The sequence below is a fragment of the Furipterus horrens genome, unplaced genomic scaffold (assembly GCF_987537825.1).
Source record: "Furipterus horrens unplaced genomic scaffold, mFurHor1.1.pri manual_scaffold_3, whole genome shotgun sequence".
NCBI lineage: Eukaryota > Metazoa > Chordata > Mammalia > Chiroptera > Furipteridae > Furipterus > Furipterus horrens.
Window position 1 is genome coordinate 121,766,752 of NW_028327173.1, and position 23,641 is coordinate 121,790,392.

Sequence of the window (23,641 nt, forward strand, 5' to 3'; positions counted from 1 at the left end):
TCTTGTATTATTATTTATGTGTTTTACAACTATAAACCTACCTTTGTCCACCCTTGTATGGCTAGTGCAAGTAAGGAACTGGGTTTTTATTTCATTTTAATTACTTTAAATGGATACGTGTAGCTAGTGGTATCACATTGGACAGCGAAGATTATTACCTTAATCTGTAAATTTCTCCACTGCAGTATAGTTAGGAAAAATTGAAGACTGCTAAACTCTTATTCCCAGATACCAAGATTTGTTTTTTAAGGATTAGCTCTACAATTATAGCATTTCTATCCTTTGGATAACTGTGGTTGTGAAGTGATTTTCCTTGGAAGCCAAAAATGTGATCAAACCAGTTATGTTTTTTATGTGCTCTATAAGACATAGATAAACATAAATTATATAGTATTTAGTTCTGAAATTGAAATGTATTCCTTTGGTTGTAATTAGTCTCTTAGTAATCTATAAGCAATATTCCAGTTTTATCCTATATAAAGTATCTGCCTCCTAATGGGTAATAACTTTTTAAAATAGAGTATGTATAGGCCACAGTTTTAATTCTATACCATGAGGTATACTATTAAAATGTTTTATTTTATTTAGTGTCAGAAATTTGGAGAGTATCACAAAGATGATCCAAGTTCCTTCAGATTTTCAGAAACTTTCTCTCTTTATCCACAGGTGAGTAGATAAAAGGTCTATGTTCTTATCTTCATGTTGATACTAGCACTGGGTCTTACTTTTTTAGTTGACTTTTATCATTCTGCTTATAGAACCTATTATATTGGGATATTCTTCTGGTTAGGTAAGTTTTGGGATAGCTAAGAAATTAATATTGTGCTGTGAGTAAGTGAAAAAAAGTATATAGTATTTTTATGTTGGCCTTGCAAATAGAATTTATTTGTTCTAAGTAGAAATTATAATAGAACCCTACTGTGGGAAAGAATTAGGTGTAGGGCAGATTAGCTTTCCCTTTTATACAAGGTATCTAATTACAGTGGTACCAAAAGAACTAATTTTACCAATTAATTATGCTTACAGCATGGTATCAGCACCTGAGAACAATTTATGGGGACATACCAGATAAACAGAAAAGAAGCTAATTTGATGTATGTTATAGAACCTTTTCACTTGGGCAGTTGAATCTTTCCCTTGCCTATTGTTTTGATGTAACAGATAACACTTATTTAATTAAGTACTATGTGCAAAGAACTTTAGGAGGATAAAGGCTGATGTGGATCCCATTTTTAAGGAGCTTTCAGTCTGAGATCACAGAACTGAAAATGAGAAATAGCATGAGAGATACACAGAATTTAAAGGAAACTTGAGCCCTTCCAGATAGACAGATACGTATTTATAAAAGAGTTGGCTTTTAACTCAGTCTGGAAGGATAATTAATATTGATAAGTGGAAATTCAAATTTTTGCTCATGAAAACTTTGTTTAAAGCCTCAACTTTCTCTTTAGAGCTCCTCTGACGCTTTTTGGAAAATATTTTATTGATCTGTAACCTAGAAACTCTATGTTTATGGAGGGAGACTTTCCTAAACCTCTGGTGAAGTTTTGAAGAACTAGGAAAAGAGGGAGTTCATTTGTGTGAAGGCAGGCAAAAATAACCTTGCTGTATTGGGAGTTCTTAGGCCTCATCTTCATAGCAGAAACTAATAGGAAAGGGAATGAGGATACAGCCTAAGCATCTGAAAAAATTCTCCATACTTTCCTTGCTTTCTCTTTTCTCCCTACTTGAAACCTCTTTAGGCTTGTAGGTTCGGAGAGATCCGGGCATACCATCTTTTTCCCTCTATGGGAATTAGACCAGAAGACCCAGAAAGACTTTTTTTACTTTGGGTTTTCGAAGCCTGATGATCTTCTAAAAGGTGACATAGACTAAATTTATGGGAGATCTTCATTTTCAAAATATTTAACCCTAAATTTACTAGTTACATATCCCTGTGAATAAACAAGAGTGACTGAAGTGGTAAGGGATGAGAGAGCCTCTCAGCGCATTAGGAAAAGGAATGAGAATTTCAGCGAGTGGCATGTGTTGGGAGAGAACTGTGAAGCGTGTTTTTCAGGAACTACATGTAGGTACTTGAGACCTGAGAGCTGAAGGAAGGTGAGGGAAGTAAGTGAAAGACAAATGGGTGGGAGTACTTTGGAGCTGTTCCTGTTGATTGTATCAAAGACTCTTTGATTGAGTCAGAGGACAGTGGAGCCATCTGTCATTCAGGTTTACGTCTCCTCCTTTCTGATCTCTTTCATATGAGGAGTGAATGGAAGGGGAGAAGGTGAAAGGAGAAAGAATAAATGAAATAGTGCAGGGAATGTTGCTTAGAGACAAGGAAGACCTTAAATATTAAGAAACAAGTGGATGTATGTAAGTCCTTTTTAAAAACCTATACAGACCCTTTCCAGTGCCATTTGTGAGAGCTATACAAAAAGCAGAAAATCTGTTAATCTACTTTTATGTTCTGTAAGAGTATTTTGGTGGTGGTAATGACAAATAATAAAAAAGCCCAGAGATGGGGCCAGAGAGATGAGGAATAAAAACAAAGAAGGTTGATAACACCCCATCTGGCATCAGCCTGTGAATAACTTAAATCTGAGCTAGCAGTTTTTGTTTCTATTCTTGTTTTTATTTTGAGTCACCTCTTTTACCTTAATTTTTTAATTGTTGAATTAAAATTTCAAGTGATAAATATCATGAATAAGTTTCTTTCTGAGGAATACCATTTAGAATGTTGTTATAACTTATTTTATTGTGGTATTAGTAGTTGTAATCAAATGCTTTTTATAATAGTAAACTCCTATTGCAATATTAAAATCATTAAAAAGCTATCTTACATGTTTTATCTTGTAGTTTATGTTTCACTTAAGAAGGTCTCCTTTCTTGCAAGTTTTTAACAATAGCCCTGATGAGAGTTCATATTATCGTCACCATTTTATGCGTCAAGATCTGACCCAGTCTCTAATCATGATTCAGCCTATTCTGTATGCATATTCTTTTAGTGGACCACCAGAGGTAAGAGGGACACAAAAAATTTTGGTTTTGTTATGGTGATGTGTGCCATTAAAAAAGCAAAATCAACTAACTTTTTCTTGAAATATAGTTAATAAATATAAGAATTTAATTTAAGAATAATTATCTTAAGTTATTTATGTGTTCATTTAAAATATTTATTAGTGCTTACTATGTGCTAGACTCCATGCTAGGCCATATTAGGAAATTGTTAAAAAAAATAATGAAACAATGAGATGGCAGAAACTTAAAAAAAAATTTTATTTATTTTTAGAGAGAGGAGAAGGGAGGGATAAAGAGAGAGGGAGGAAAACATCGATGTGAGAAAGAAACATCAATTGGTTGCTTCTTGTATGTGTTCTGACTGATGACTGAACCCGCAACCCAGGCATGTGCCCCGACCAGGAATTGAACCGGTGGCCCATCATCGATTTGTGGAACAGCTCCCAGCTAACTGAGCCACATTGGTCAGGGCAAGATGGAAGAGAATTTTAAAATCATTTTTCTGGCTCCTGACCCTGCGTCTCGTAATGCCTCATGCCAAAGCAAACTGAGGCTTTCGAACCATTGCCTGGCCTCTGCCTGCAGGCTGCAGGCACTGAAGCAGGTTGCACAGTGTAAATAAAAAATTATTTTGTCTAGTCATTTGGTCGATCAGATCCTCTACAGCTTATGATTTTTATGTCTTTAACAATGTCTAGAGGTGATCATGATTCTAGAATCTGTAGCTTATTCCAGAGTTTAGTGTCTGAACAAAGCCTCTTGCTTTAATATAATATTTTTTCCTCCAGTCTTTTTTGAATATAAGATACAATTGATTTTACACACACACACACACACACACACACACACACACACACACACATATATATATATATATATATATATATATATATATATATAGCCCTGGCTGGTTTAGCTCAGTGGATTGAGCGTCGGCCTGCGAGCTAAGTGTCGCTGGTTCGATCTTCCAGTCAGGGTACATCAGAGAAGGAAAACTCTGACTCCAAAAAACCTCCGCTGCCTTGCGGCATACCTCTTCAGGGGAAAGGCTAAGGGAGTAAACCCCGACAGAAAATCCGGAGCCGGAGTCCCTAAGGCGGTTTGACGTTGTAGTCAACACCGGCAACTCCTGCGGCGCACCTGAAGCCAAGCTGTATTGACTCCGTCTTTCCCTTGGATCCTTCAGCTGCGAAGAGAGGGGGGGTCTGCTGCATGGGCAACAGCAGACCCTCCATATTACCCTGCCCAGGCTCTGTAGCTTCAGCGTCATCGCAAGATGTCGATTCAACACGGGAGGAGACAGATACTACCATGTCACTCCCGAGTCGGACTGCACAGCCATTCTCGGCGGTGCAGATAGACTCTTAGGAAGCTACACCATCGTCTCTCGAGACGGACGGCTGCCGACGACGATATATATATACATTCTTAGAAAGGGATAAAGCCATCTATTTCTTCTTCTTAACAAACTCTTCCACTTATTTTAACATATTGTCAAATAAACAGTGTTTTCATTCTGTAGTTAAAATGGTCTTTTTTACTACTTAAAAGTATGTTATGACTATATTTGAAAATAATACTTTAGGAAAAGTCAGTACAAAGAATATTTGTAATACTTATTAATGATTCCTTATGAGGCCTTTATTTACTGTTTTGTAAAAATAAAGTGGGTTAAATATTTTGTTACTATAATTGTTCCTATGTTTTTTAGGAAAATATATATTTCTAATGTGTTGATCTAGCTAAATATTTTGTCTTGTAGTTCTTTGAATTATGAAGGAAAGTTTTAGAAATAACAAAAACATTTTAGAGTACTATATGCACAATTGTAGACATTTGGAAAAAGTAGAATACTGTTCAGAAGAAAATTGGAATCGTATCACCTCTAGTGCCTGCTCCTATCAAGTTCCAGCCTTTCTTTCCATTTAGTCCTTCAACCCCATTAGTTTCATTTTCTAAAGGCTTTGCATTTGGAGTTATCCTCTTTCTTTCTGCATTATCATCATTTTTTCTCCATTTGGATCCTTCTTATTAACATAGAAGCCTTAAAATCACTCATGTTAATACAAACAAGCAAGCAAACAAAAAACCCTGACATTTTTTTTCTAACTGCCACCCCATTTCCCTGGGTCTCAATCACAGCCAGACTCAGAATCTACTTGTCTGTATTTTCTCACCTCATATTCTCTTCTCAGCCTGTGTTAGTCAGACCCTTGTCCCTAATGTCGTTACTGAAACAACTCTTAACAATGCCTTACATCTTGCCAGAACTCTCAACAGCATTTTACTAGTGAGAACTCCTTGCAGACCTTTTGCTCTAGGCTTCTCTGATACCTGCAATACCTGCTGGGTTTATTCCCGCTCATGGCCTGTTCCCACTCCCTGTCCTTTTGCTGCTGGCTTTTCCCTTTCAGACCTCAAGTGCTGTCCTGCTCCAGGGCTCTCCGGCTTCTTCTCTGTCTTCCCTTTCTCTGTGATGCAGTCTAATCTTCAAGGTTAAATTACTGTCTTCATGCATGTTATACCCAATTTATGTCATTAATTCAGGCTGCTCCCTCTCATATCATAGTCCCTCTTTTTCTGTCTGTTCTAAATTTGCTGTATCCCAAGCTTTTCCTCTCTTAACTCAGTGGTGCCACCATCAAGCTTAGGAGTCATCCTGGATCTCTTTTTACTCTGTTCAATTGTTAACCTCTGTTTAGAGATTTCTGAGAAGGAAGTTAGAATATGTCATGAGAATTCATAATAGTAAGATGTTTTAAGAAATATATAAATTTAAAACTTAAAATTTTTATATTTATAGATCCTGGAAAGATCTGTTGTGTCTTTAAGTAATTTGTGTTTCCTTCTCTCTCCTTCCTCATTTTCTTTATATTAGCCGGTTCTTCTTGATAGCAGCAGCATTCTTGCAGATCGTATTCTTCTCATGGACACATTCTTCCAGATTCTGATCTATCACGGTGAGGTAAGAGTCCATGGCATTTAAAGTTGTGCACGCAGGTGTAATAAAATCTGCTTTTCACTATATGGCTATTGTTTTTCACTATGATAAATTTTCATTTACATTTCAATAAAATATGTATAAAATGTGCTTCTTCCTACGACAGGTTTTTAGATTTCATTTGTAGTTGACTCATCTGTGGTTATTTTATCTGCTTATCTACACACAATTGGACAAATAGATTTTACATAAAGCAGTGTTGTGAAAGTTGGAGCATTGATATATACATAGGCATATTGTACTTTTGGATTTTACCAGAAGACATTAAGAAGGAAAAGTCAGCCTTTGTCAGTGGGCAAGCTTTCCTTTTCATTATTTCATGTATTCCACATGAATTTAAAATGTAGTCTACATGATTTCTTTTGGGGGGTATTTAAAGTGAAAGTGAGTTTATTAGTGAAGCAGCGTGACAGAGAATGGGCTACCCCATAGATGGAGCACCCCCCTTTAGCCTAAAGTATTTTTAAAAATGATCTTCATGATCTTGAAAATTCATTCAAAATATAAGTGAATTAAAATTTATTTATAACTTCACTTAATTGGAATAGTAAATGATTGAAAAGAGCAGAACATTTGAGTAGCCATTAAGGCATTTAGCAGAACTATTTATTCTGCATTTATTTATTCAGCCAATATTTAAGTGCTTCCTCTGTATAATAAAGCATTGTACTCTGGATGCTTTGAAAGACAGAGATTCTTTAGTCGTAGACCCACACTCAAGCTTATAGTCTTAATATTCAAGTAATTTGTAGTGTTTGTTTTTCAATTTTTTGAATTGTAAATGACTTGGTTTTCACTGTAATAGTAAAGACATTGCAAAAACATCTTTTTAAGTAACATTATTCAGGGCTTTAAAAAGGTTTATTATTATTATTAATTGATATCAATTACTTATATCCTTTACTTTTTTTGTTTTTATGAGTTAACAAAGAAACAGTGTATTCCCGTTTTCTGCTACCCATGACTGTTTTACTGAGTTCTGTTACAACCCTTACTCATGTTTTTAATAAGCTCACAAACAGTTCTCAGTGCCTGCCTTGTGTCACTGGTGGTTCCAACAGGTTACCCAGCAACATTATTATTTATTAATGCTCTTTAAGAATAATGCCCATAACATGACAGAGCTAGATTTTTGCATACTTTTTTGTTTTTCGATAATGTTTGTGTCTTCAAATAGCTTGTTAATGTGCTTAAAGAAGAAACCAAAAATGCAGGTGTTCCTCTATTAAATACAGAGATACAAAACTTATGTTGAGTATGTTGATTGATTCAGCTAACTCAGAATTTTTGGATAATTTAATGATGTGGTTTTAGAGCCATTACCTTTAAAAAAGAATTGATTCAGATGCTCTTCTACAGGTATATTTATCTTGATAATACCATTGCTATTATTTTTAAAGTTTTTGTGTTCATTTTTCTTGTCAGAATGTAACTCTCTTAGTAAAGCCTTCTTAATAGTAGGTCATTTAGAAGTCTCTAGGAAATCTCTGTAACAAAAATTTCCCTCATTTATCATAAGCTTAGGTAGATAGCTTTTAGTAACTTTAATTTGATAAGTATAGTGTTTTAACATTTTCTGGAATCTTATTTCTCTTTATTCTTAAAGGAGAATAAATATCCTAATAGTGTGTGTATTTACTAAAAAATACTAAAATTAATATTCTTAACTTTAAAAATTGAGATGAATGGAATAATCTATAATTATCTTGTTTTTCTAAAGATTGTTTCTATTGGAAAAATTCTCTTCAAGATTTTGGATAGACAAATTAAAACTAATAAGTCCTTGAATTGTTTTAAAATTAGACCATAGCTCAGTGGCGCAAGTCAGGATACCAGGACATGCCAGAGTATGAAAATTTCCGCCACCTTCTGCAAGCCCCAGTTGATGATGCCCAGGAGATTCTTCACTCCAGATTTCCAATGCCAAGGTACATCGACACTGAACATGGGGGCAGCCAGGTATGTACTGTTAATTTGTCTATATGCTTTTTGTTGCTGCTTTTGCCATGAGTTGTTCCTGCTTCTCTTATTTTTTTCCCTTTTTTAAAATTTATATTTTATTGATTATGCTATTACAGTTGTCCCAATTTTCCCCTTTGCCCCCTTCCACCCAGTACCCCCCACTTCCTCAGGTGATCCCCACACCACTGGTATGTACATGGGTCATGTGTGTAAATTCTTTGGCTAATCCATTTCCTATGCTGTACTTTACATCCCTATGGCTATTCTGTGACTATTTGTACTTATTGCCCTCACCTCTTCAGTCATCCCCCCTCACCCCCTCCCATCTGGCAACCATCAAACACTTTCCAGATCCATGATTCTGTTTCTGTTCTGCTTGTTTGCTTAGTTTGTTTTTTAGATTCAATTGTTGATTGATACATACTTACTGCCATTTTATTGTTCATAGTTTTGGTCTTTGTCTTAAATTAGTCTCTTTAACATTTCATATAATAATGGTTTGGTGAGGATGAACTCCTTTAGTTTTTTCTTGTCTGGGAAACTCTTTATCTGCACTTTAATTCTAAATTATGTTTTGCTGGGTAGAAATGTTGGCTATTGGTCCCTGCTTTTCATGACTTTGAATATTTCTTGCCAATCCCTTCTATCTGCAAAGTTTCTTCTGAGAAATCAGCTGACACTCCTTTAAGAACTCCCTGGTAGGTAACTACCTGCTTTTTCTCTTGCCTGTTTATAAGATTCTTTATCTTCAACCTTTGGCATTTTAATTATGATGTGTTTTGGAGAGGGCCTCTTTACTTCTGTCTATTTTGGAACTCTGTGCTTCCTGGACTTGCATATCTTATTTCCTTCACCAAATTAGGGAAGTTTTCTTTCATTTTTTCAAATTGATTTTCAATTTCTTGCTCTTTCTCTTCTCCTTCTGGCACCCCTATGACGTGAATGTTGGGATGCTTGAAATTGTCCCAGAGGCTTCTTACACTATCCTTTTTTTTTTTTTTTTTTTTTTGATTCTTTTTTCTTCTTGTTGTTCTGATTGGTTGTTTTTTTTTGCTTCCTTATGTTCCAAATCAAATCATTGATTTGATTCTCAGCTTCATTCATTCTACTGTTTTTTCTCTATAAATTGTTCTTTATTTCAATTAGTGTATCCTTCATTTTCGACTGGATCTTTTTTATGCTGTTGAGGTTCATTAAGTTCCTTGAGGATCCTATAATCAGTATTTTGAGCTCTGCTTATCTCCATTTTGTTTAGTTCCTTTTCTGGAGTTTTGTTCTGTTCTTTCATTTGGGCCTTTTTTCTTTGCCTTCTCATTTTGGCAGCATCCCTGTGTTTGTTTCTATATATTAGGTAGAGCTGCTTTGACTCCCTGTGGCTTAATGTTGTGGGTGTCCTGAAGCGCATAGTGACACAGCCTCCCCTGTCGGTCAGTGTGGGTACTCGAGGTGTGCCCTTCCCGTGAGCTGAGTATACCCTCTTCTTGTTGAGCCTTGATTACTGTTGGCAGTTCAAAGGAAGGGATTTACCTAGTCCAGTCAGCTGTAAGGACTGGCTGTGACCACTGACCACCAACCTCTGCCCTGCGTGAAGGATCTGCTGTGTAGGGACAGGGTGGTGGGGCGCCAGGGTGGTCTATAACTGTCCACTGGGTGTGCAGTCTCTGGAGTTTCCTGGGTGGTGCAGGCCTAAGTCAGCCCCCATCTGTGTTCTGCCTGAGGCCACCCTACATGAACTATAGAGCAATCTGAGATAGCTGCTACTTGTGTGGGGCTTGGAGTTTCCCATGGCAAGCCATGCTGGGCATTTAGGCTGGTTGCTGCTAGTGCTGGGCCTGGGGCTCCTTAGCAAGAGGTATGAGGACTGAGGGCTCACTGAAGCTGGCTGTTGATTGTTTGAGAGGATTTAGGAAGTTGTGAAACGTAAGCCAGGACCAGCCATTCATATGGAAAAGCTGCTTGAGTGGGCCTGTAGTTGAGTGGGATAGATCTCCAGGCAGGGTAGACTGTTAGCTTGGTTGATGGAGTCTCGGATATGGCACCAGCCTGCGGGCTCTTTGGCTCTGTGAGGGGAGGGTTCAAAAAAGGGACAGTGGCCTCTGGCCACCTTTCTCTGTGGGAGAATCTGTTCACTAGCTCCTGCCTTCATGCCAGACACTGCAGTTCCTCCCTGTATGCCACTGGTGCCTTTGAAGCTGCTACCCGGGTGCTGGAGCTCAGAGGGAGGGAGTCTGAGGAAGTCCATGTGTGGGTTCTTAAGGGAAACTGCTTGGGACTCCAGCAGTTTCATTTACTGACTCAATCCCTGCTGTTTTTTTGTAGCCATAAGTTATGGGGGTTTATCTTCCTGGTACTGGAACCCGGGGTTGTGTGGCCTCATATGGGGCTTGGACTCCTCGTTCCCGAGATATCCTTCCTGAATTTTTATCCACCACACGTAGGTGTGGGACCAGTCTGTTCTGTGTCTCTGCCTCTCCTACCTATCTGGTTGGATGTGGTTTATTTAGTTCCATAATTGTCAGACTTCCATTCTATTTGATTCATTTCTGGCTATTCTTTCTGGGTGTAATGTATTTTAGTTGTAATTTTGATGTGGTTGTGTGAGGTGGGGAGCCGTGTTTACCAATGCCTCCATCTTGACCAGAGGTGCCTGTCTTTGTTATTAATGTTATGAGTGTATGATTTGGAGAGACGAGTGTACATTTATTATTTATTTGTGACATACGTAGAGTGGCCTACATATTTCAAAATTTGGTTCACTTAAAAAAATTTCTATTTTAATGAAATCAGTTTTGCCACAACATATAAAATTGATTTTAGTTTGCATAATGTATTTGTTTAATATTGATGAAGTCTGTTTTTGATGGATAATGTTATTTCTTCTTTGCTTTTTAAGGCCCGCTTTCTGCTTTCAAAAGTCAACCCTTCACAGACTCATAATAATATGTATGCCTGGGGACAGGTAAGTGTAAATAGCAGATCTTGGAAGTTCTTTGTGTATTAATAGTTTGTTATTTTAGTGAGAGCTACATTTTTCCTTATGTATTTCTGTTGGAAAAGTAATGAAAATATAAGAGTAAAAATAGAATTAGTATTTGGTGACACCATAGAAAATATAAGAGTGATCATATCAAGTAGATAGAACCCTTTCATATTCCAAATTTAGCACCATACCTTTGAGGAAAAAAAAGCAATAAAGTGTAAAAGTTAAGATAGAAGTCGTGATTTAAACTTAATGCTAGGCCGCGAACCACATAAGGTCACAGACATTAAGCCAGGAGTGGTCAGGGATTATAGTTGAGCAGGACAGATTGGGAGCCTGGAAATTATTATTAATATACTTTAATTTGGTAGAAGTTTTATCAGTAGATACATATGTCAACATTTATTGGGTAGCCTATATATGCAGGACTCTTATATTGGTGCTTTAGGGTACACAGCAATCATTGCTGCCTTTGAAGAGCTTGTAATCTATTGTTAGAGATAAGATACATACCCAAGGAATTGAAATACAGTGCAGATGGGATATGTGCTTTTACAAAGACGTAAAGTATTGCAGAAGTTAGAAGAGGAAGATAGCAAGTGGTCATGTGGTGGCAGCAGGGGGAGGGTGTATGATCAGAAAAAGGGACATTCCTTTAGCATGGTTATTATTTTAGTAGGTAGATATTACAGAGGAAGGGAACTCTAGGTAGAGGATAGCATGGGCTAGTAAGGTACGGAGTACATGTAGGGATGAATAGTAGAGCATAAAGTTGGAAAATATCATATAGCCAAATTGTGGAGGGTATTGAATGCCAGGTTGGACCGTGGAGCTGAGTCTTTATTTATTAAGAATGGAATGTTATTGGAGGTTTTTGGACAGAGGAGTGAATTTGAGTCTTAGATAACATAGTTGGATGGTAAGATTGATTGGTAACAATCTATGGATGGAAACTGTATCCATTGAAGTAACCCATGTGAGAGGAAATTGAGGCAAGATGGTGAAAAGTAATGGATTTGGGAGATAGTTCCAAAGCAGATGCAATGGGACTTGGTTAGAAGGCGCATAAAAGTAAAAGTTTTCCAAGGCAAGACAGCTGTACACAAAATCTGAATTCTGATTGGAACCTGGATTAGAGGGAAAGATAGCAATAAAAAACATAGTTGGGATGATTTGTGAACTATGTCAGATACTAGTACAATATTATAAAATTTCTTGAGTGTGATAGTGGTGTCACTGTTATCTATGAGATACATCCTAAAGGGTTTTGAGTGTAAAATGTCATGTCTTCAACTCGCACAAATGATTCAAGAGGAAGAAAAAGAAAAGGAAAAACCTGTTTTAAACTGTGATGTTCAATTATTGGTGCCTGGAAGTAAAGGCATTCGAGGCATAATAAGAGCCTATGGTCTTTCTTGACTTGGGATTTTTGTAAGAATATGTTAATATTTTCATTGATAATCATTGTAATAACTAATAAGTTGAATCTGTATTATGTTTTGGTTACTATGCTAAGCTTTTTACACACTTGGTTTTAATTACTGAAACACTCCTTTGAGGCCGGTACTATTAACCCTATTTTTCAGAAAAGGAAATCGAGGCTTTATAGGTTAAGTAACGCACCCAAGGTCACAGAGCTAAATGGTGCCATTGTCCTCCTGGTTTGGACCTAGGCTAGTCTCACTCCAAAATTTGGATTTTTCATCATTAAACTGATGACTGCAATTTAGGGAATTAACTTGGTAGCCAAGCATTTTACTAAAAATCATAGAATCTAATACCTTAGTTTTCTTTTTATTAGAAATCAAGTACCCAGTGATGAGCACTGCCTGTGGATGGCCTGGAGAGGGCAGCATTGCACCACTGCTCTGTGACAGGATGCCTGAGGCCTCTGTTGCTATAGTGCTTCCTACACTAAATCACATAAAGCTTGCATCTCTCTGCCTACTCTTGGATGTATTTTAAAGAGAAAAAGGATCCATCTGAAAGATTGAGATCAACTAGCTGCAGTTTTTTAAAAGGTCTTATTTGTTTTCAGAGAGAGAGGGGAAGGGAGGGGGAAAGAGAAGGAGAGAAACATCAATGTGTGAAAGAAACATGGATTGGTTGTCCCTTGCACGCCCCTAGCTGGGGACCTGGCCCACATCCCAGGCATTTGTTCTGACCAGGAATAGAACCAGCCAACCTTTCAGTTTGCAGGATGACGCCCATCCCACAGAGCCACACCAGTCAGGGCCCAACTGCAAATTTTTGATAAGATTGAGTGGAGCATTAGTGCTTACAATTTCAAATAATATCTTTTAGAATATAAATCAGAAAATCCACATATATATACTTTCTTTCTTGACTATGAAAAATAGGTCTGGTTTTGGATGAATTGAGGTGGAAAATATGTATAAAATGAAAAAAAAAAAAGGTATAATTATAGGAAGAAAAAAAGAGCCCTGGCTGGTGTGGCACACTGGATTGAGTGCTGGCCTGCTAACCAAAGCATCGCCAGTTCGATTCCCAGCCAGGGCACATACCTGGGTTGCAGGCCAGGAACCTAGTTAGGGGCATGCAAGAGACACCTGCACGTTGATGTTTCTCTCCCTCTCTTTCTCCCTCTCTCTAAAAATAAATAAATGAAATTTTAAAAAACAAAACAAAAACAACCCCCTCCCCCCAAAAAAGGCCTCTAAAGACCCTAAGAGTTGCCAAGTTATTATTAGTTTGTCACATTATTGAAACCTTTGCTTCCCTGTTAACTATGATTGTAGATGAGGGAAAAGTATTTAGTGTTATAAAATGATAGATTTTTCAAAAAAGGTAATAATAATGGCTGAAACATGTTGTATGGCTACTCTGTGCCAGATAACATTCTGTTTTCTTTCTGTAATTTGATTTAATCATTACAACAGTCATGTGAAATAGGTCCTCTTATTATCCTTATTTCGTCGGCAGCCGTCCGTCTCGAGAGACGATGGTGTAGCTTCTTAAGAGTCTATCTGCACCGCCGAGAATGTAGCTTCTTAAGAGTCTATCTGCACAGCCGAGAATGGCTGTGCAGTCCAACTCGGGAGTGACACGGTATCTGTCTCCTCCCGTGTTGAATCGACATCTTGTGATGACGCTGGAGTGTCCTCTCCAGTGAAGCTGAAGCTACAGAGCCCGGGCAGGGTGATATGGAGGGTCTGCTGTTGCCCATGCAGCAGACCCCCCCTCTCTTCGCAGCTGAAGGGTCCAAGGGAAAGACGGAGTCAATACAGCTTGGCTTCAGGTGCGCCGCAGGAGTTGCCGGTGTTGACTACAATGTCAAACCGCCTTAGGGACTCCGGCTCCGGATTTTCTGTCAGGGTTTACTCCCTTAGCCTTTCCCCTGAAGAGGTATGCCGCAAGGCAGCGGAGGTTTTTTGGAGTCAGAGTTTTCCTTCTCATGTGCCCTGACTGGAAGATCGAACCAGCGACACTTAGCTCGCAGGCCGACGCTCAATCCACTGAGCCAAACCAGCCAGGGGGTATCCTTATTTACAGATGAGGAAACTAAAGCAGAGAGGTTAAATAGCTTCCTCCAAGTCACACAGGCAGTAAGTGGCAGAGCCAAGATTTGAGCCCAGGCAGTCTGGCTTCAAACTCTGAGCGCTTAATCCCAGTGCTGTTGTTGCCTCCCTTTATTAGCAAGATTTTCAAGGTCTTATGAATTAACAGGAGAGGTAGGGCATGGCATGTCTGCTGTTATGTCAGACTAGACCCACAGGAGCTATAAATTCTCATCTCACATTTGCCACTAACTTTCTGATCTCCTCTGAAAATTACTTAATTTTCATTATAGACTATATATTTACTGATTAATAACTTGAGTATCAAATAAACCTAAAAATTTAGATATAAGATCTTTTTTTGTTGCTGTAATAAAATTTTATTATTAGTGGGTTGTATTACCAGGGTAATTCTATCTATATCATTTTCATTAAAATAGAGGTTGGGAATTTTCCATACCTCTTATTAATTACTTAGAACCTGCAGAAATAAAATGACTAGAAAACTTAGCATAGTTTAAAAAGTGATATGTTTGTTTTCTTCCAGCTGGCACTTACGCATTTGGAGTTTTATTTTAGTAAACAGGCAGCAGTAAGGAAACTTATTCTTTAGAAGTGATAAAACACCAGTTAATTCAAGAATATTAACACCACTTTAAAGATTAAGTTGGATATGAAGCTATTCTAACACCAGTAGGTAAACTGCAGTATAAATATGATGCTGACCATTTGGAGTTAGTTTAGATCCCACAAGTTCAAGGACATGGTCCATAAATAGACTACTTGCACTTCAGATGCCAGCTGCAAGTAGGATTCTGGGCTACCCACACTTCTAGCCAACTAGCTACAAATCCATGTGTGCGTTCAGGTGGGTTCTCATGACTCCCCTCAGGTTCAGTAATTAGAGCAACTCATAGAACCCAGAAAAAATGATTACATTTTTATTATAAAAGGTACAAATTAGGACCAGCCAAATGAAGAGACAGCAAGGTCTGGAAGGGTCCCAGATATAGAGCTCTGTGCCCTTTCTCCATGGAATTAGGATGCAACATCTTCCCAGCACATTGATGTTTGTCAAACAGGAAACTCTGTTGAGCTTTGGTATCCAGAGGTTTTTTGTTTTTTGTTTTTGGTGACTCCTTTCCATAGGCATGATTGATTGAGTCATTGGTGCCTGATTGAACTCAGTCTCCAGCTTCCCAGCTCTCCCCTCCCTCCTTCTTTGTGGAGGTCCCCCTGTCTTAAAGCCCAGCACCCCCATCACATGGTTGACCTTTCTGGTGACTGTTCTCCATCCTAAGTCATCTGATCTCATAGCAGAAACTCAGGTGTGATCTGAGGGGCTCATGAGTAACAAAGATACTACCTACCCTTAGGAAATTCCAGGGATATAGAATGTCCCCTCTCAGGAACCCAGAGACAGAGGCCAGTCACATTCTTTATTATACAGCAGGAAAATAGGCATTATTCTGCTTAAAATTATTTCCTTGTTTGCTTTAAACATTTGATTGTACATTGCTTATAGATTTGAAGGTGTCACACTATGTTTTAATCATAGCAAATATCTTCTTTTCTAGGAGTCTGGAGCACCTATTCTCACAGATGATGTTAGTTTACAAGTATTTATGGATCATTTGAAGAAACTTGCTGTGTCAAGTGCTGCTTGAAGTGCTAAACATGTTAAAAACATTTAAAAAGATGAAATAATATTCCAATTTTATTTTTTCCCTTTTTCAATTAATCTGTGGAAATGAACCAGAGATATCTCTCTAGACTCTTTTTGTATTAGTATGGTTTGAGACAGCATACGGAAAAATGTTCACGTTTGTAGATTAAGCTGGAAAATAAGAGCAATACGAACAAACTTACTTTGCTTGCAACAGTATTATAACTGGTTTTGGAAATTTGGTTTTTATAACTTAATTATGTTAAAGAGTAAAATAGAGTTTGTCTTATACTAAAGAGACATAACTTATTTGTATATTGCAGATAAATCCAAGTGGGACTGAATGTCCACACTAACTTTTGAAAACTTGTTTCTGATGTTAGCTAGAAAATAAACAAAATCATCAACAGTAATGATAAATGTGAACATTTTTGCCTATTCATTGAATATTTTTCTGTGGTTTTCATTTCTCATGGATACACTGTTTCTGTACTTAACCTGTTAAGGCAGATTCATTTTTATGATGATTTGTTTAGAAATTATTTGACTATATTGTAATTTTCATGAAGATAATTTAATGTTTTGGTCATTTGGAAAATAGTCTAGAGATGAAAAGTTTTTTGGGTAACAATCTCCAAACTGACAATAAATGTGAAATTCCACATGTACTCAACTTATGTGATTAAAAATGACAATTTTTTTTTAAAAAGGGAGATAGAAAATAAACGATTTTGTGAGAGTTTATTGTAGAAAGCCTTTGCAGTAAAAATGACTTGTAATTACTAACCTGAATTTGATTTTCACTGGAGGGCTGTGCTTTTCCCTTGTTTTTCTGAGGTAAATTTTACCCTAAATCCTTCAGTATTTTAACACTATTTTGGGAGTTTACACATTACTTTTTGTTTCTGTTTTAATTTTGTTAAATTTATTAAGTTGTGGTTCTTATTGAAACAGTATTATATAATATTTTGTTGAATTATCTCATGTGATGCTTAATTCTATTTTGATTCACTAGTATCTTTCACGTTTATCTTTTAAAGTTTACTTGTAGCAAATGTTTACATTGCTAAAGCCAGATATATTTAACAATGAAATTTACATCAAGTACTGCAAATACAAGGTGGTGCTACGAAATATGCTTAAAAGGGCAGTTTTGATGATTGTACTTGCATGAACACAATTATATGATGGTAAAACAGAAACTTTAAAAATTGTTTATGTTATACTCTATTAGATTAAATTGCTCTGTTCCATTTTATTTGGATTGAACTGTGCTAAGCATAAATACCAATAAAATATACTTTTATTCTGTTTTCCTGCTTATTTTGAAATGTAGTAAAGCCTGAGTAGCCTAATGTAAAAGTAGAGCATTTAAAATCTGCTGTTAGTAGATTAAAAAGTCACTTATTTTTAGAATAACAACTATGTCCAGATGTAATTCACATACTATACAGCTCATTCATTTAAAGTGTACAGTTCAATGGGTTTTAGAATATTCAGAGTTGTTACTATCACCACAATCAATTTTAAAGCATTTTCATCACCCCTGAAATAGTCATTCATTTTTGCTCTAAGGAATTGTGTTTTGAAGTTAAAATGTTTTGAATTGAAGAAAGACCCTGTGATGATATAGATGTTTGATTTGCCTGGCCACTTAACTTACGTCCATTAAGAATACGTATATTTCTTCTCTTGAGTGGTGTTGGCACCATAAATTGCCCTCTTCTCAATTAAAGTTGAAGGTGCTAAAGTACTTCAATATTTAAGGGGTAGATGAACAAATATATCATCATACCCTTTTAGCCTACCATTTGAAAGAGATCGCCCTGGATTATTTTTGTGTATAAGTTATTACTAAATTGCTAGCTATTTAAATAGACTATTGAAGGAAGAAATGTTTAATCCTTAACTATCTTAATGATCTTAGACTAGATAAGGGATATTTGCTAAATTACTAGCAGCAATAAGAAGCATGGGTATGTCCAGAACTATTTTGGAATTCATTCTTGAATCTACCACCCTTAGTGTCCTCTCAAAAAATGACCTTATGCCTACCTCATTTATGTACACTTATATTTTGGTGTAACAGGATAAATTTATTCTTTATAGGCTGATTCCAAAAGTGAGTTGACATTTTCTCTATCTAGTTCCCCACTTGATAAACTTCCCTCTCATTCCCTATCTCAGGCACTGCATTTAATGAATGTGCTTGTTGTCCAATCTAGACCAGAAATAAAGGAATTATTTTCAACGTAAGTCCTACCACACTAATATCTCCTTGTCTCTTTACTGATCTCCATCTTACTGCTAGTCTACCTTCGTCATATCTAACCTGGTTTGGTGAAAGAGCTTCCTAACCAGTCTTTCTCCTTTTCTCCATCCTGCTCTTCAATTCACTGAAATACAAATCTGATCATGTTATTCCCATTGTCCTCAATAAATTCCAAACACTTTGGCTTGGTGACATATGTTATACATTAAATTGAATCCCACTTTTTCACAATGGGTTTGTCACCAGAACACCGGTGTGAAAACCACTGCTAAATCTCAGCCCACTGGGAAAGGGATACTTGTATCAACATTGTCAGCACTGGACATGTAGAATTGGGCAAGTCTATCACTACTGATCTACAAATGTGGGATGGACAAAAGAACCATTTAAAAATTGAGAAGGAGGTTGCAACATGGGTAAGAGCTCCTTCAAGTATGGATGGATAAACTGGAAGCTGAACGCAAGTGTGGTATCACCTTTGATTTCTCCCCGTGGAAATTCGAGACCAGCAAGTAGTATGTGATGATCATTAATGCTCCAGTACACAGAATTCATCAAAAACTTGATAATGGGCACATCTAAGGCAGACTTTGATGTCTTGATTGTTGCTGCTGGTGTGAATTTGAAGCAGATAGCTCCAGTGGGCAGACCTGTGAGCATGCCCTTCTGGCTTACACACTGGGTATGAAGCAGCTGATTTTTGATATCAACAAAAAAGATTCCATTGAGCTGCTTTACAGCCAGAAGAGAGAGAAGGAAATCAAGGAAGTTAGCACCTACATTAAGAAAATTGGCTATAAGCCTGACACACAAGCATTTGTGCCAATTTCTGGTTGGAATGGCTACAACATGCTAGAGACAAGTGCTACCATGCCTTGGTTTAAGGGATGGGAAGTCACCTATAAAGATGGCAATACCCGTGGAACCTGCTGCTTGAAGCTCTGGATTGGTTGGTCCTATCACCAACTTGTCCAGCTGACAAGCCCTTGCAACTGCACCTCCAGGATAACTACGAACTTTGTGGTATTGGTACTGTCCCTGTGGGCTGAATGGAGACTGGTAATGCCACCTGGCATGGTGGTCACCTTTGCTTCAGTCATGTCACAACTGAAGTAGTCTGTTGAAATGCACCATAAAGCCTTGAGAGAAACTTCTGGGACAAATGGGCTTCAATTTCAAGAACATGTCTGTCAAAGGGGTTTGTTGTAGCAATGTGGCTGGTGGCAGCAAAATGACCCACCAGTGGAAGCTGCTCACTGCACAGCTCAGATGATTATCCTGAACTGGCCAGGCCACATCAGTGCTGGACATGCACCTGTGCTGGATTATCACACAGCTTACAGTGCTTACAAATTTGCTGAACTGAAGGAGAAGATTTATTTTCATTCTGGGAAAAAGCTGGAAGATGGCCCAAGGAATCTGAAATCTGGGGATGCTGCTATTGTCGATATGGTTCCTGGCAAGCCCAGGTATGTTGAGAGCTTCTCTAACTATACATCTCCGGGTCGTTTTTGCTGTTCATGACATGAGACAGCTGCTTTGGGAGTCATCAAAGTGGACAAGAAGGCAGCTGAAACTGGCAAAGGCACCAAGTCTTCCCAGAAAAATTAGAAGGCTAAATAAATATTATCCCCAATACCTGCCACCCCAGTTTTAAATCAGTGGTGGAAGAATGGTCTCAGAATGCTTTGTCTCAATTGACCATATAAGTTTTTTTTTTTTTTTTAAGTATATTTTATTGATTTTGTTGTTACGGTAGTTTCAAATTTTTTTCCCCTTTGCTCTTCTCCACCCAGTATCCACCTTCCCACCAGCAATCCCACCCCCCTTAGTTCATGTCCATGGGTCATGCATATTCGTTCTTTGGTTTCACCCTTCCCTATATTATTCTTAACTTCCCCCTGTCTATTTTGTATTTACCAATTACGCTTCTTGATTCCTGCATCATTTCCCCATTTCTCCCCCTCCCTCCTCCCACCTGATAACCCTCCAAATGATCCCTATACCTACGATTCTGTTCCTATTATGGTTTGCTTAGTTGGATTTTCTTCTTATTTTTTAGATTCAGTTGTTGATAGTTTGTTGTCATTTTAATGTTAATAATTTTGATCTTTTTTTTTCTTAAGTAAGTCTCTTTGACATTTCATATAATAATAGCTTAGTGATGATAAGCTCCTTTAGCTTTACCTTGTCTAGGAAGCACTTCATCTGCCCTTCCATTCTAAATGGTAGCTTTGCTGGATAGAGTAATCTTGGTTGTCAGTCCTTGCTTTTCATCACATTGAATACTTCTTGCCAGTCCCTTCTTGCCTGCAAAGTTTCTTTTGAGAAATCAGCTGGTAGTTTTATAGGTATCCCTTTATAGGTAACTCTCTACTTTTCTCTTGCTGCTTTTAAGATTCTCTCTTTATCTTGAACCTTTGGCATTTTAATTATGATGTGTCTTGGTGTGGCCCAATTTGGGTCTAGCTTGTTTGGGACTCTGTGCTTCCTGGACTTGTATGTCTATTGCCTTTGCCAAATGTGGGGAGTTTTCCTTCATTATTATTTTACATAAGTTTTCAACTTCTTGCTCTCCTCCTTCTCCTTCTGGCACCCTTTTGGTTTGGATGTTGGCATGTTTAAAGTTGTCCCAGAGGTTCCTAAGCCTCTCCTAATTTTTTTCAATTCTTGTTTCCTCATTCTGTACTGGTTGACTGTTGTTTTCCTCCTTATGTTCAAAATAATTCACTTGAATCCTGGTTTCCTTCCCTTCACCACTGGTTTTGTGTGATTTTCCTTCGTTTCACTTAGCATAGCTTTCACTTCTCCCCTTATGTGTTTGCTGTACTCAAGCATATCTGTCAAGCCTGTGAGCATCTTTTTCACAGTGTTTTGAACTCTGCTTCTGTGAGGTTGGCTATCTCCTCATCTGTTAGGCTGGCTATCTCTTCATCGCTTAGTTCTCCCACCAGAACCTTGATCTGTTCCCCCTTTTGGGTCATACTTCTCTGTCTCCTTATCTTGACAGGCTCCTGTGTTTGTTTGCCTCTGTGTCTTAGGTAGAGCTGTCACTCCTGTTACATTGTAAGGGGTGGAGCCTTAGGTTTTCTCGTCAGTAGAGGGCGACCTATTTCACCGCATTGTGGCACTGTATGTAGGGGAGGGGTCTGAGAGGGACAATGCCGCTTGCTCAGCATTCACCCCTTTTCCAGGCACTTCTCCCACTTTGTATGGAAGTGGCACCTCTCTAGGTGTTGCCCTGGCTGTAGTTCCCAGAGTGGGTGGGTCTGCAGACATTCTAGGACTGTGGGGGCCCTTTGAACAAGCGGACTGTGCTGAGGGACTGGCTATTTCTTCCTTCGCCCCAACCCACACTGTTTTTGCACAGGCAGAAGCAATGAGGCTTTATTTTCCCCAGCGCTGAGACTGTGAGCTGCATGGTCTGGACTGGTCCTGGGAGTGCTCCCAGGTGTCCCTCCTGACTTTTTAAAATTTGTGACTGTGCTTTCCGGCAGCCTGCTGCTGCCACTACACTGCATCCTCTCTGCCCCAGCTCCACCCCTCCTACCTGTCTGGATGAGTATTTCTTCTTTATATCTTTGTTTGTTGGACTTCTATGCACTGGATTTTCTGGAACTTCTGGTTGTCTCTAGTTTTGAGGTGTTTTACTCCTTAGTTGTGGAGAGTGACACAGCGTGTCTGTCTAGGCCTCCATCTTGGCCAGAAGTTGACCTTTTAAGTTTAATAGTAAAACTGGTTAAGGATTATAGTGCATTGTAATCATTCCTTCAGAAGGAAAGGAGAATGTTTTGTGGGCCTTTTTTTTTTTGGTGCGTGTTTGTGTGTGTGTGTGTGGCAGTTTTAAGTTAGTTTTTGATGTAAAACTATTAACAGACTAAGCTACAGATTTATTTCTTTTTGGACACACCCACATTGTGGCCCTGGTCACTTGTCATCTTGGTTGCTGTCCTTAAAAACAATATCCCCATAAGTGTCACAGCCCTCTGTGGGCCTGAATTTTCTTCAGTCCCTGCAGGTATTTACAGAGGTGATTGTCAAGGCCATTGGCCACGACCTGGCTGCATTTTCCATCCTTCATGTCCTCTCCAAGAACCAGTCTGGAACTTTGTACTGGTGTGGATTCTGCATAATGGTGCTTACACGTTCCATGTCATTCTCAGTGAGCTCTTCTTACTTCTTGGTGAGGTCGATGTCTGCTTTCCTCAACTCCACACAGCATGTCTTAGCCTCACACCCATAACTGCAAAGGTTATTTCCTGCTGCTCATCCATATTGGTGTTGAGTACTTGCAAAATGTGCTGCAACTTCCCAGGGACCCCTGTGGACATGGTGGCAGCCCCAGGGGCAGCACGTAAGCCTCCTGTGGGAAAGATATAAGCTATTAGTTTCTAAAATTAGTACTTCTTAATGGAAACAACTTGATCAAAAATCTGTCTCAGAATTTTGAAATTTTTAAAAACATCATTTAATGAGAAAAAAAAAAAGTGAATCCCAGCTCTCCCCTAGAAAAGTAGTACAAGGACACAGTGGAAAAGGTGGCATTTGGAGATGGGTCTGTAGTTTTGCCTACACATTATTTTTAGATGTGGTCTTTGGGATCTACACAGTGACAAAAGCAACTACATTCTTTATTGGCTCTTACAAATTAAATGCTGTGGCTTTATTGCACTTGGTTTTATTTTGAATGAAAGTGATGTTTTTTTGGTTATTTTTCAAACAACACTGACAGATTAGGATTTGCTTTCTCATGCGCACCTTTACATTTTTATTTTCATTTTCCATGTCTCCCATATACATACATACTTTTTGTTCTCTTATGTGCTCGGTTTGTATTCATCTTGAGCCTTTTATCAAGTACTTCTCCACGTGTTTCTGTTTCTCTTGTTTGCTTTTTAATAGTTTACCTAATGAAATTAAAACATTCTCCTTTCTTATGTTTATTCTTCCTCCTTTATTTAACCTTTTGAAATAAAATCTGGTCTAGGTTTATGCGTTATTATCTGGTGGCTGTAATAATCGGTATACTATACCAGGCATAGAATAATAGAGTTATGTTAGTAAATCAGATTTTTTTTCTTTCCTATCTATGGATTATACTGACATAAAGCCAAATTATTTGGGTTGAGGATGAGATACTGGGAAAATAGGAATTTTTTTCTCCCTAAGAAAAGATTTAAAAAATGTAAATGGTAATATTTCTAAAGCACTTGGAAGATGGATAGAAATATTAACT

General features: G+C 38.0%; 1 protein-coding gene and 2 pseudogenes across 1 annotated transcript in view; 2 read left to right on the forward strand and 1 right to left on the reverse strand.

Annotated features, from left to right (window-relative positions):
• Window positions 1–17,446, forward strand: part of SEC23A (SEC23 homolog A, COPII component) — a 52,469-nt gene extending 35,023 nt beyond the window's left edge. The window contains exons 15-20 of the mRNA XM_090271838.1: window positions 589–666; window positions 2,845–3,006; window positions 5,885–5,971; window positions 7,811–7,966; window positions 10,863–10,928; window positions 16,045–17,446. Coding sequence (XP_090127964.1) covers window positions 589–666; window positions 2,845–3,006; window positions 5,885–5,971; window positions 7,811–7,966; window positions 10,863–10,928; window positions 16,045–16,134 — 639 coding nt within the window. The 3' untranslated portion in view covers window positions 16,135–17,446. The remainder of the gene's footprint in view (window positions 1–588; window positions 667–2,844; window positions 3,007–5,884; window positions 5,972–7,810; window positions 7,967–10,862; window positions 10,929–16,044) is intronic.
• Window positions 17,447–18,713: 1,267 nt separating this feature from the next.
• Window positions 18,714–20,028, forward strand: LOC150015847 (elongation factor 1-alpha 1 pseudogene; annotated as a pseudogene).
• Window positions 20,029–22,295: 2,267 nt separating this feature from the next.
• On the reverse strand, window positions 22,296–22,736 carry LOC150015848 (small ribosomal subunit protein uS13 pseudogene; annotated as a pseudogene).
• Between the last annotated feature and the right edge of the window lie 905 nt (window positions 22,737–23,641).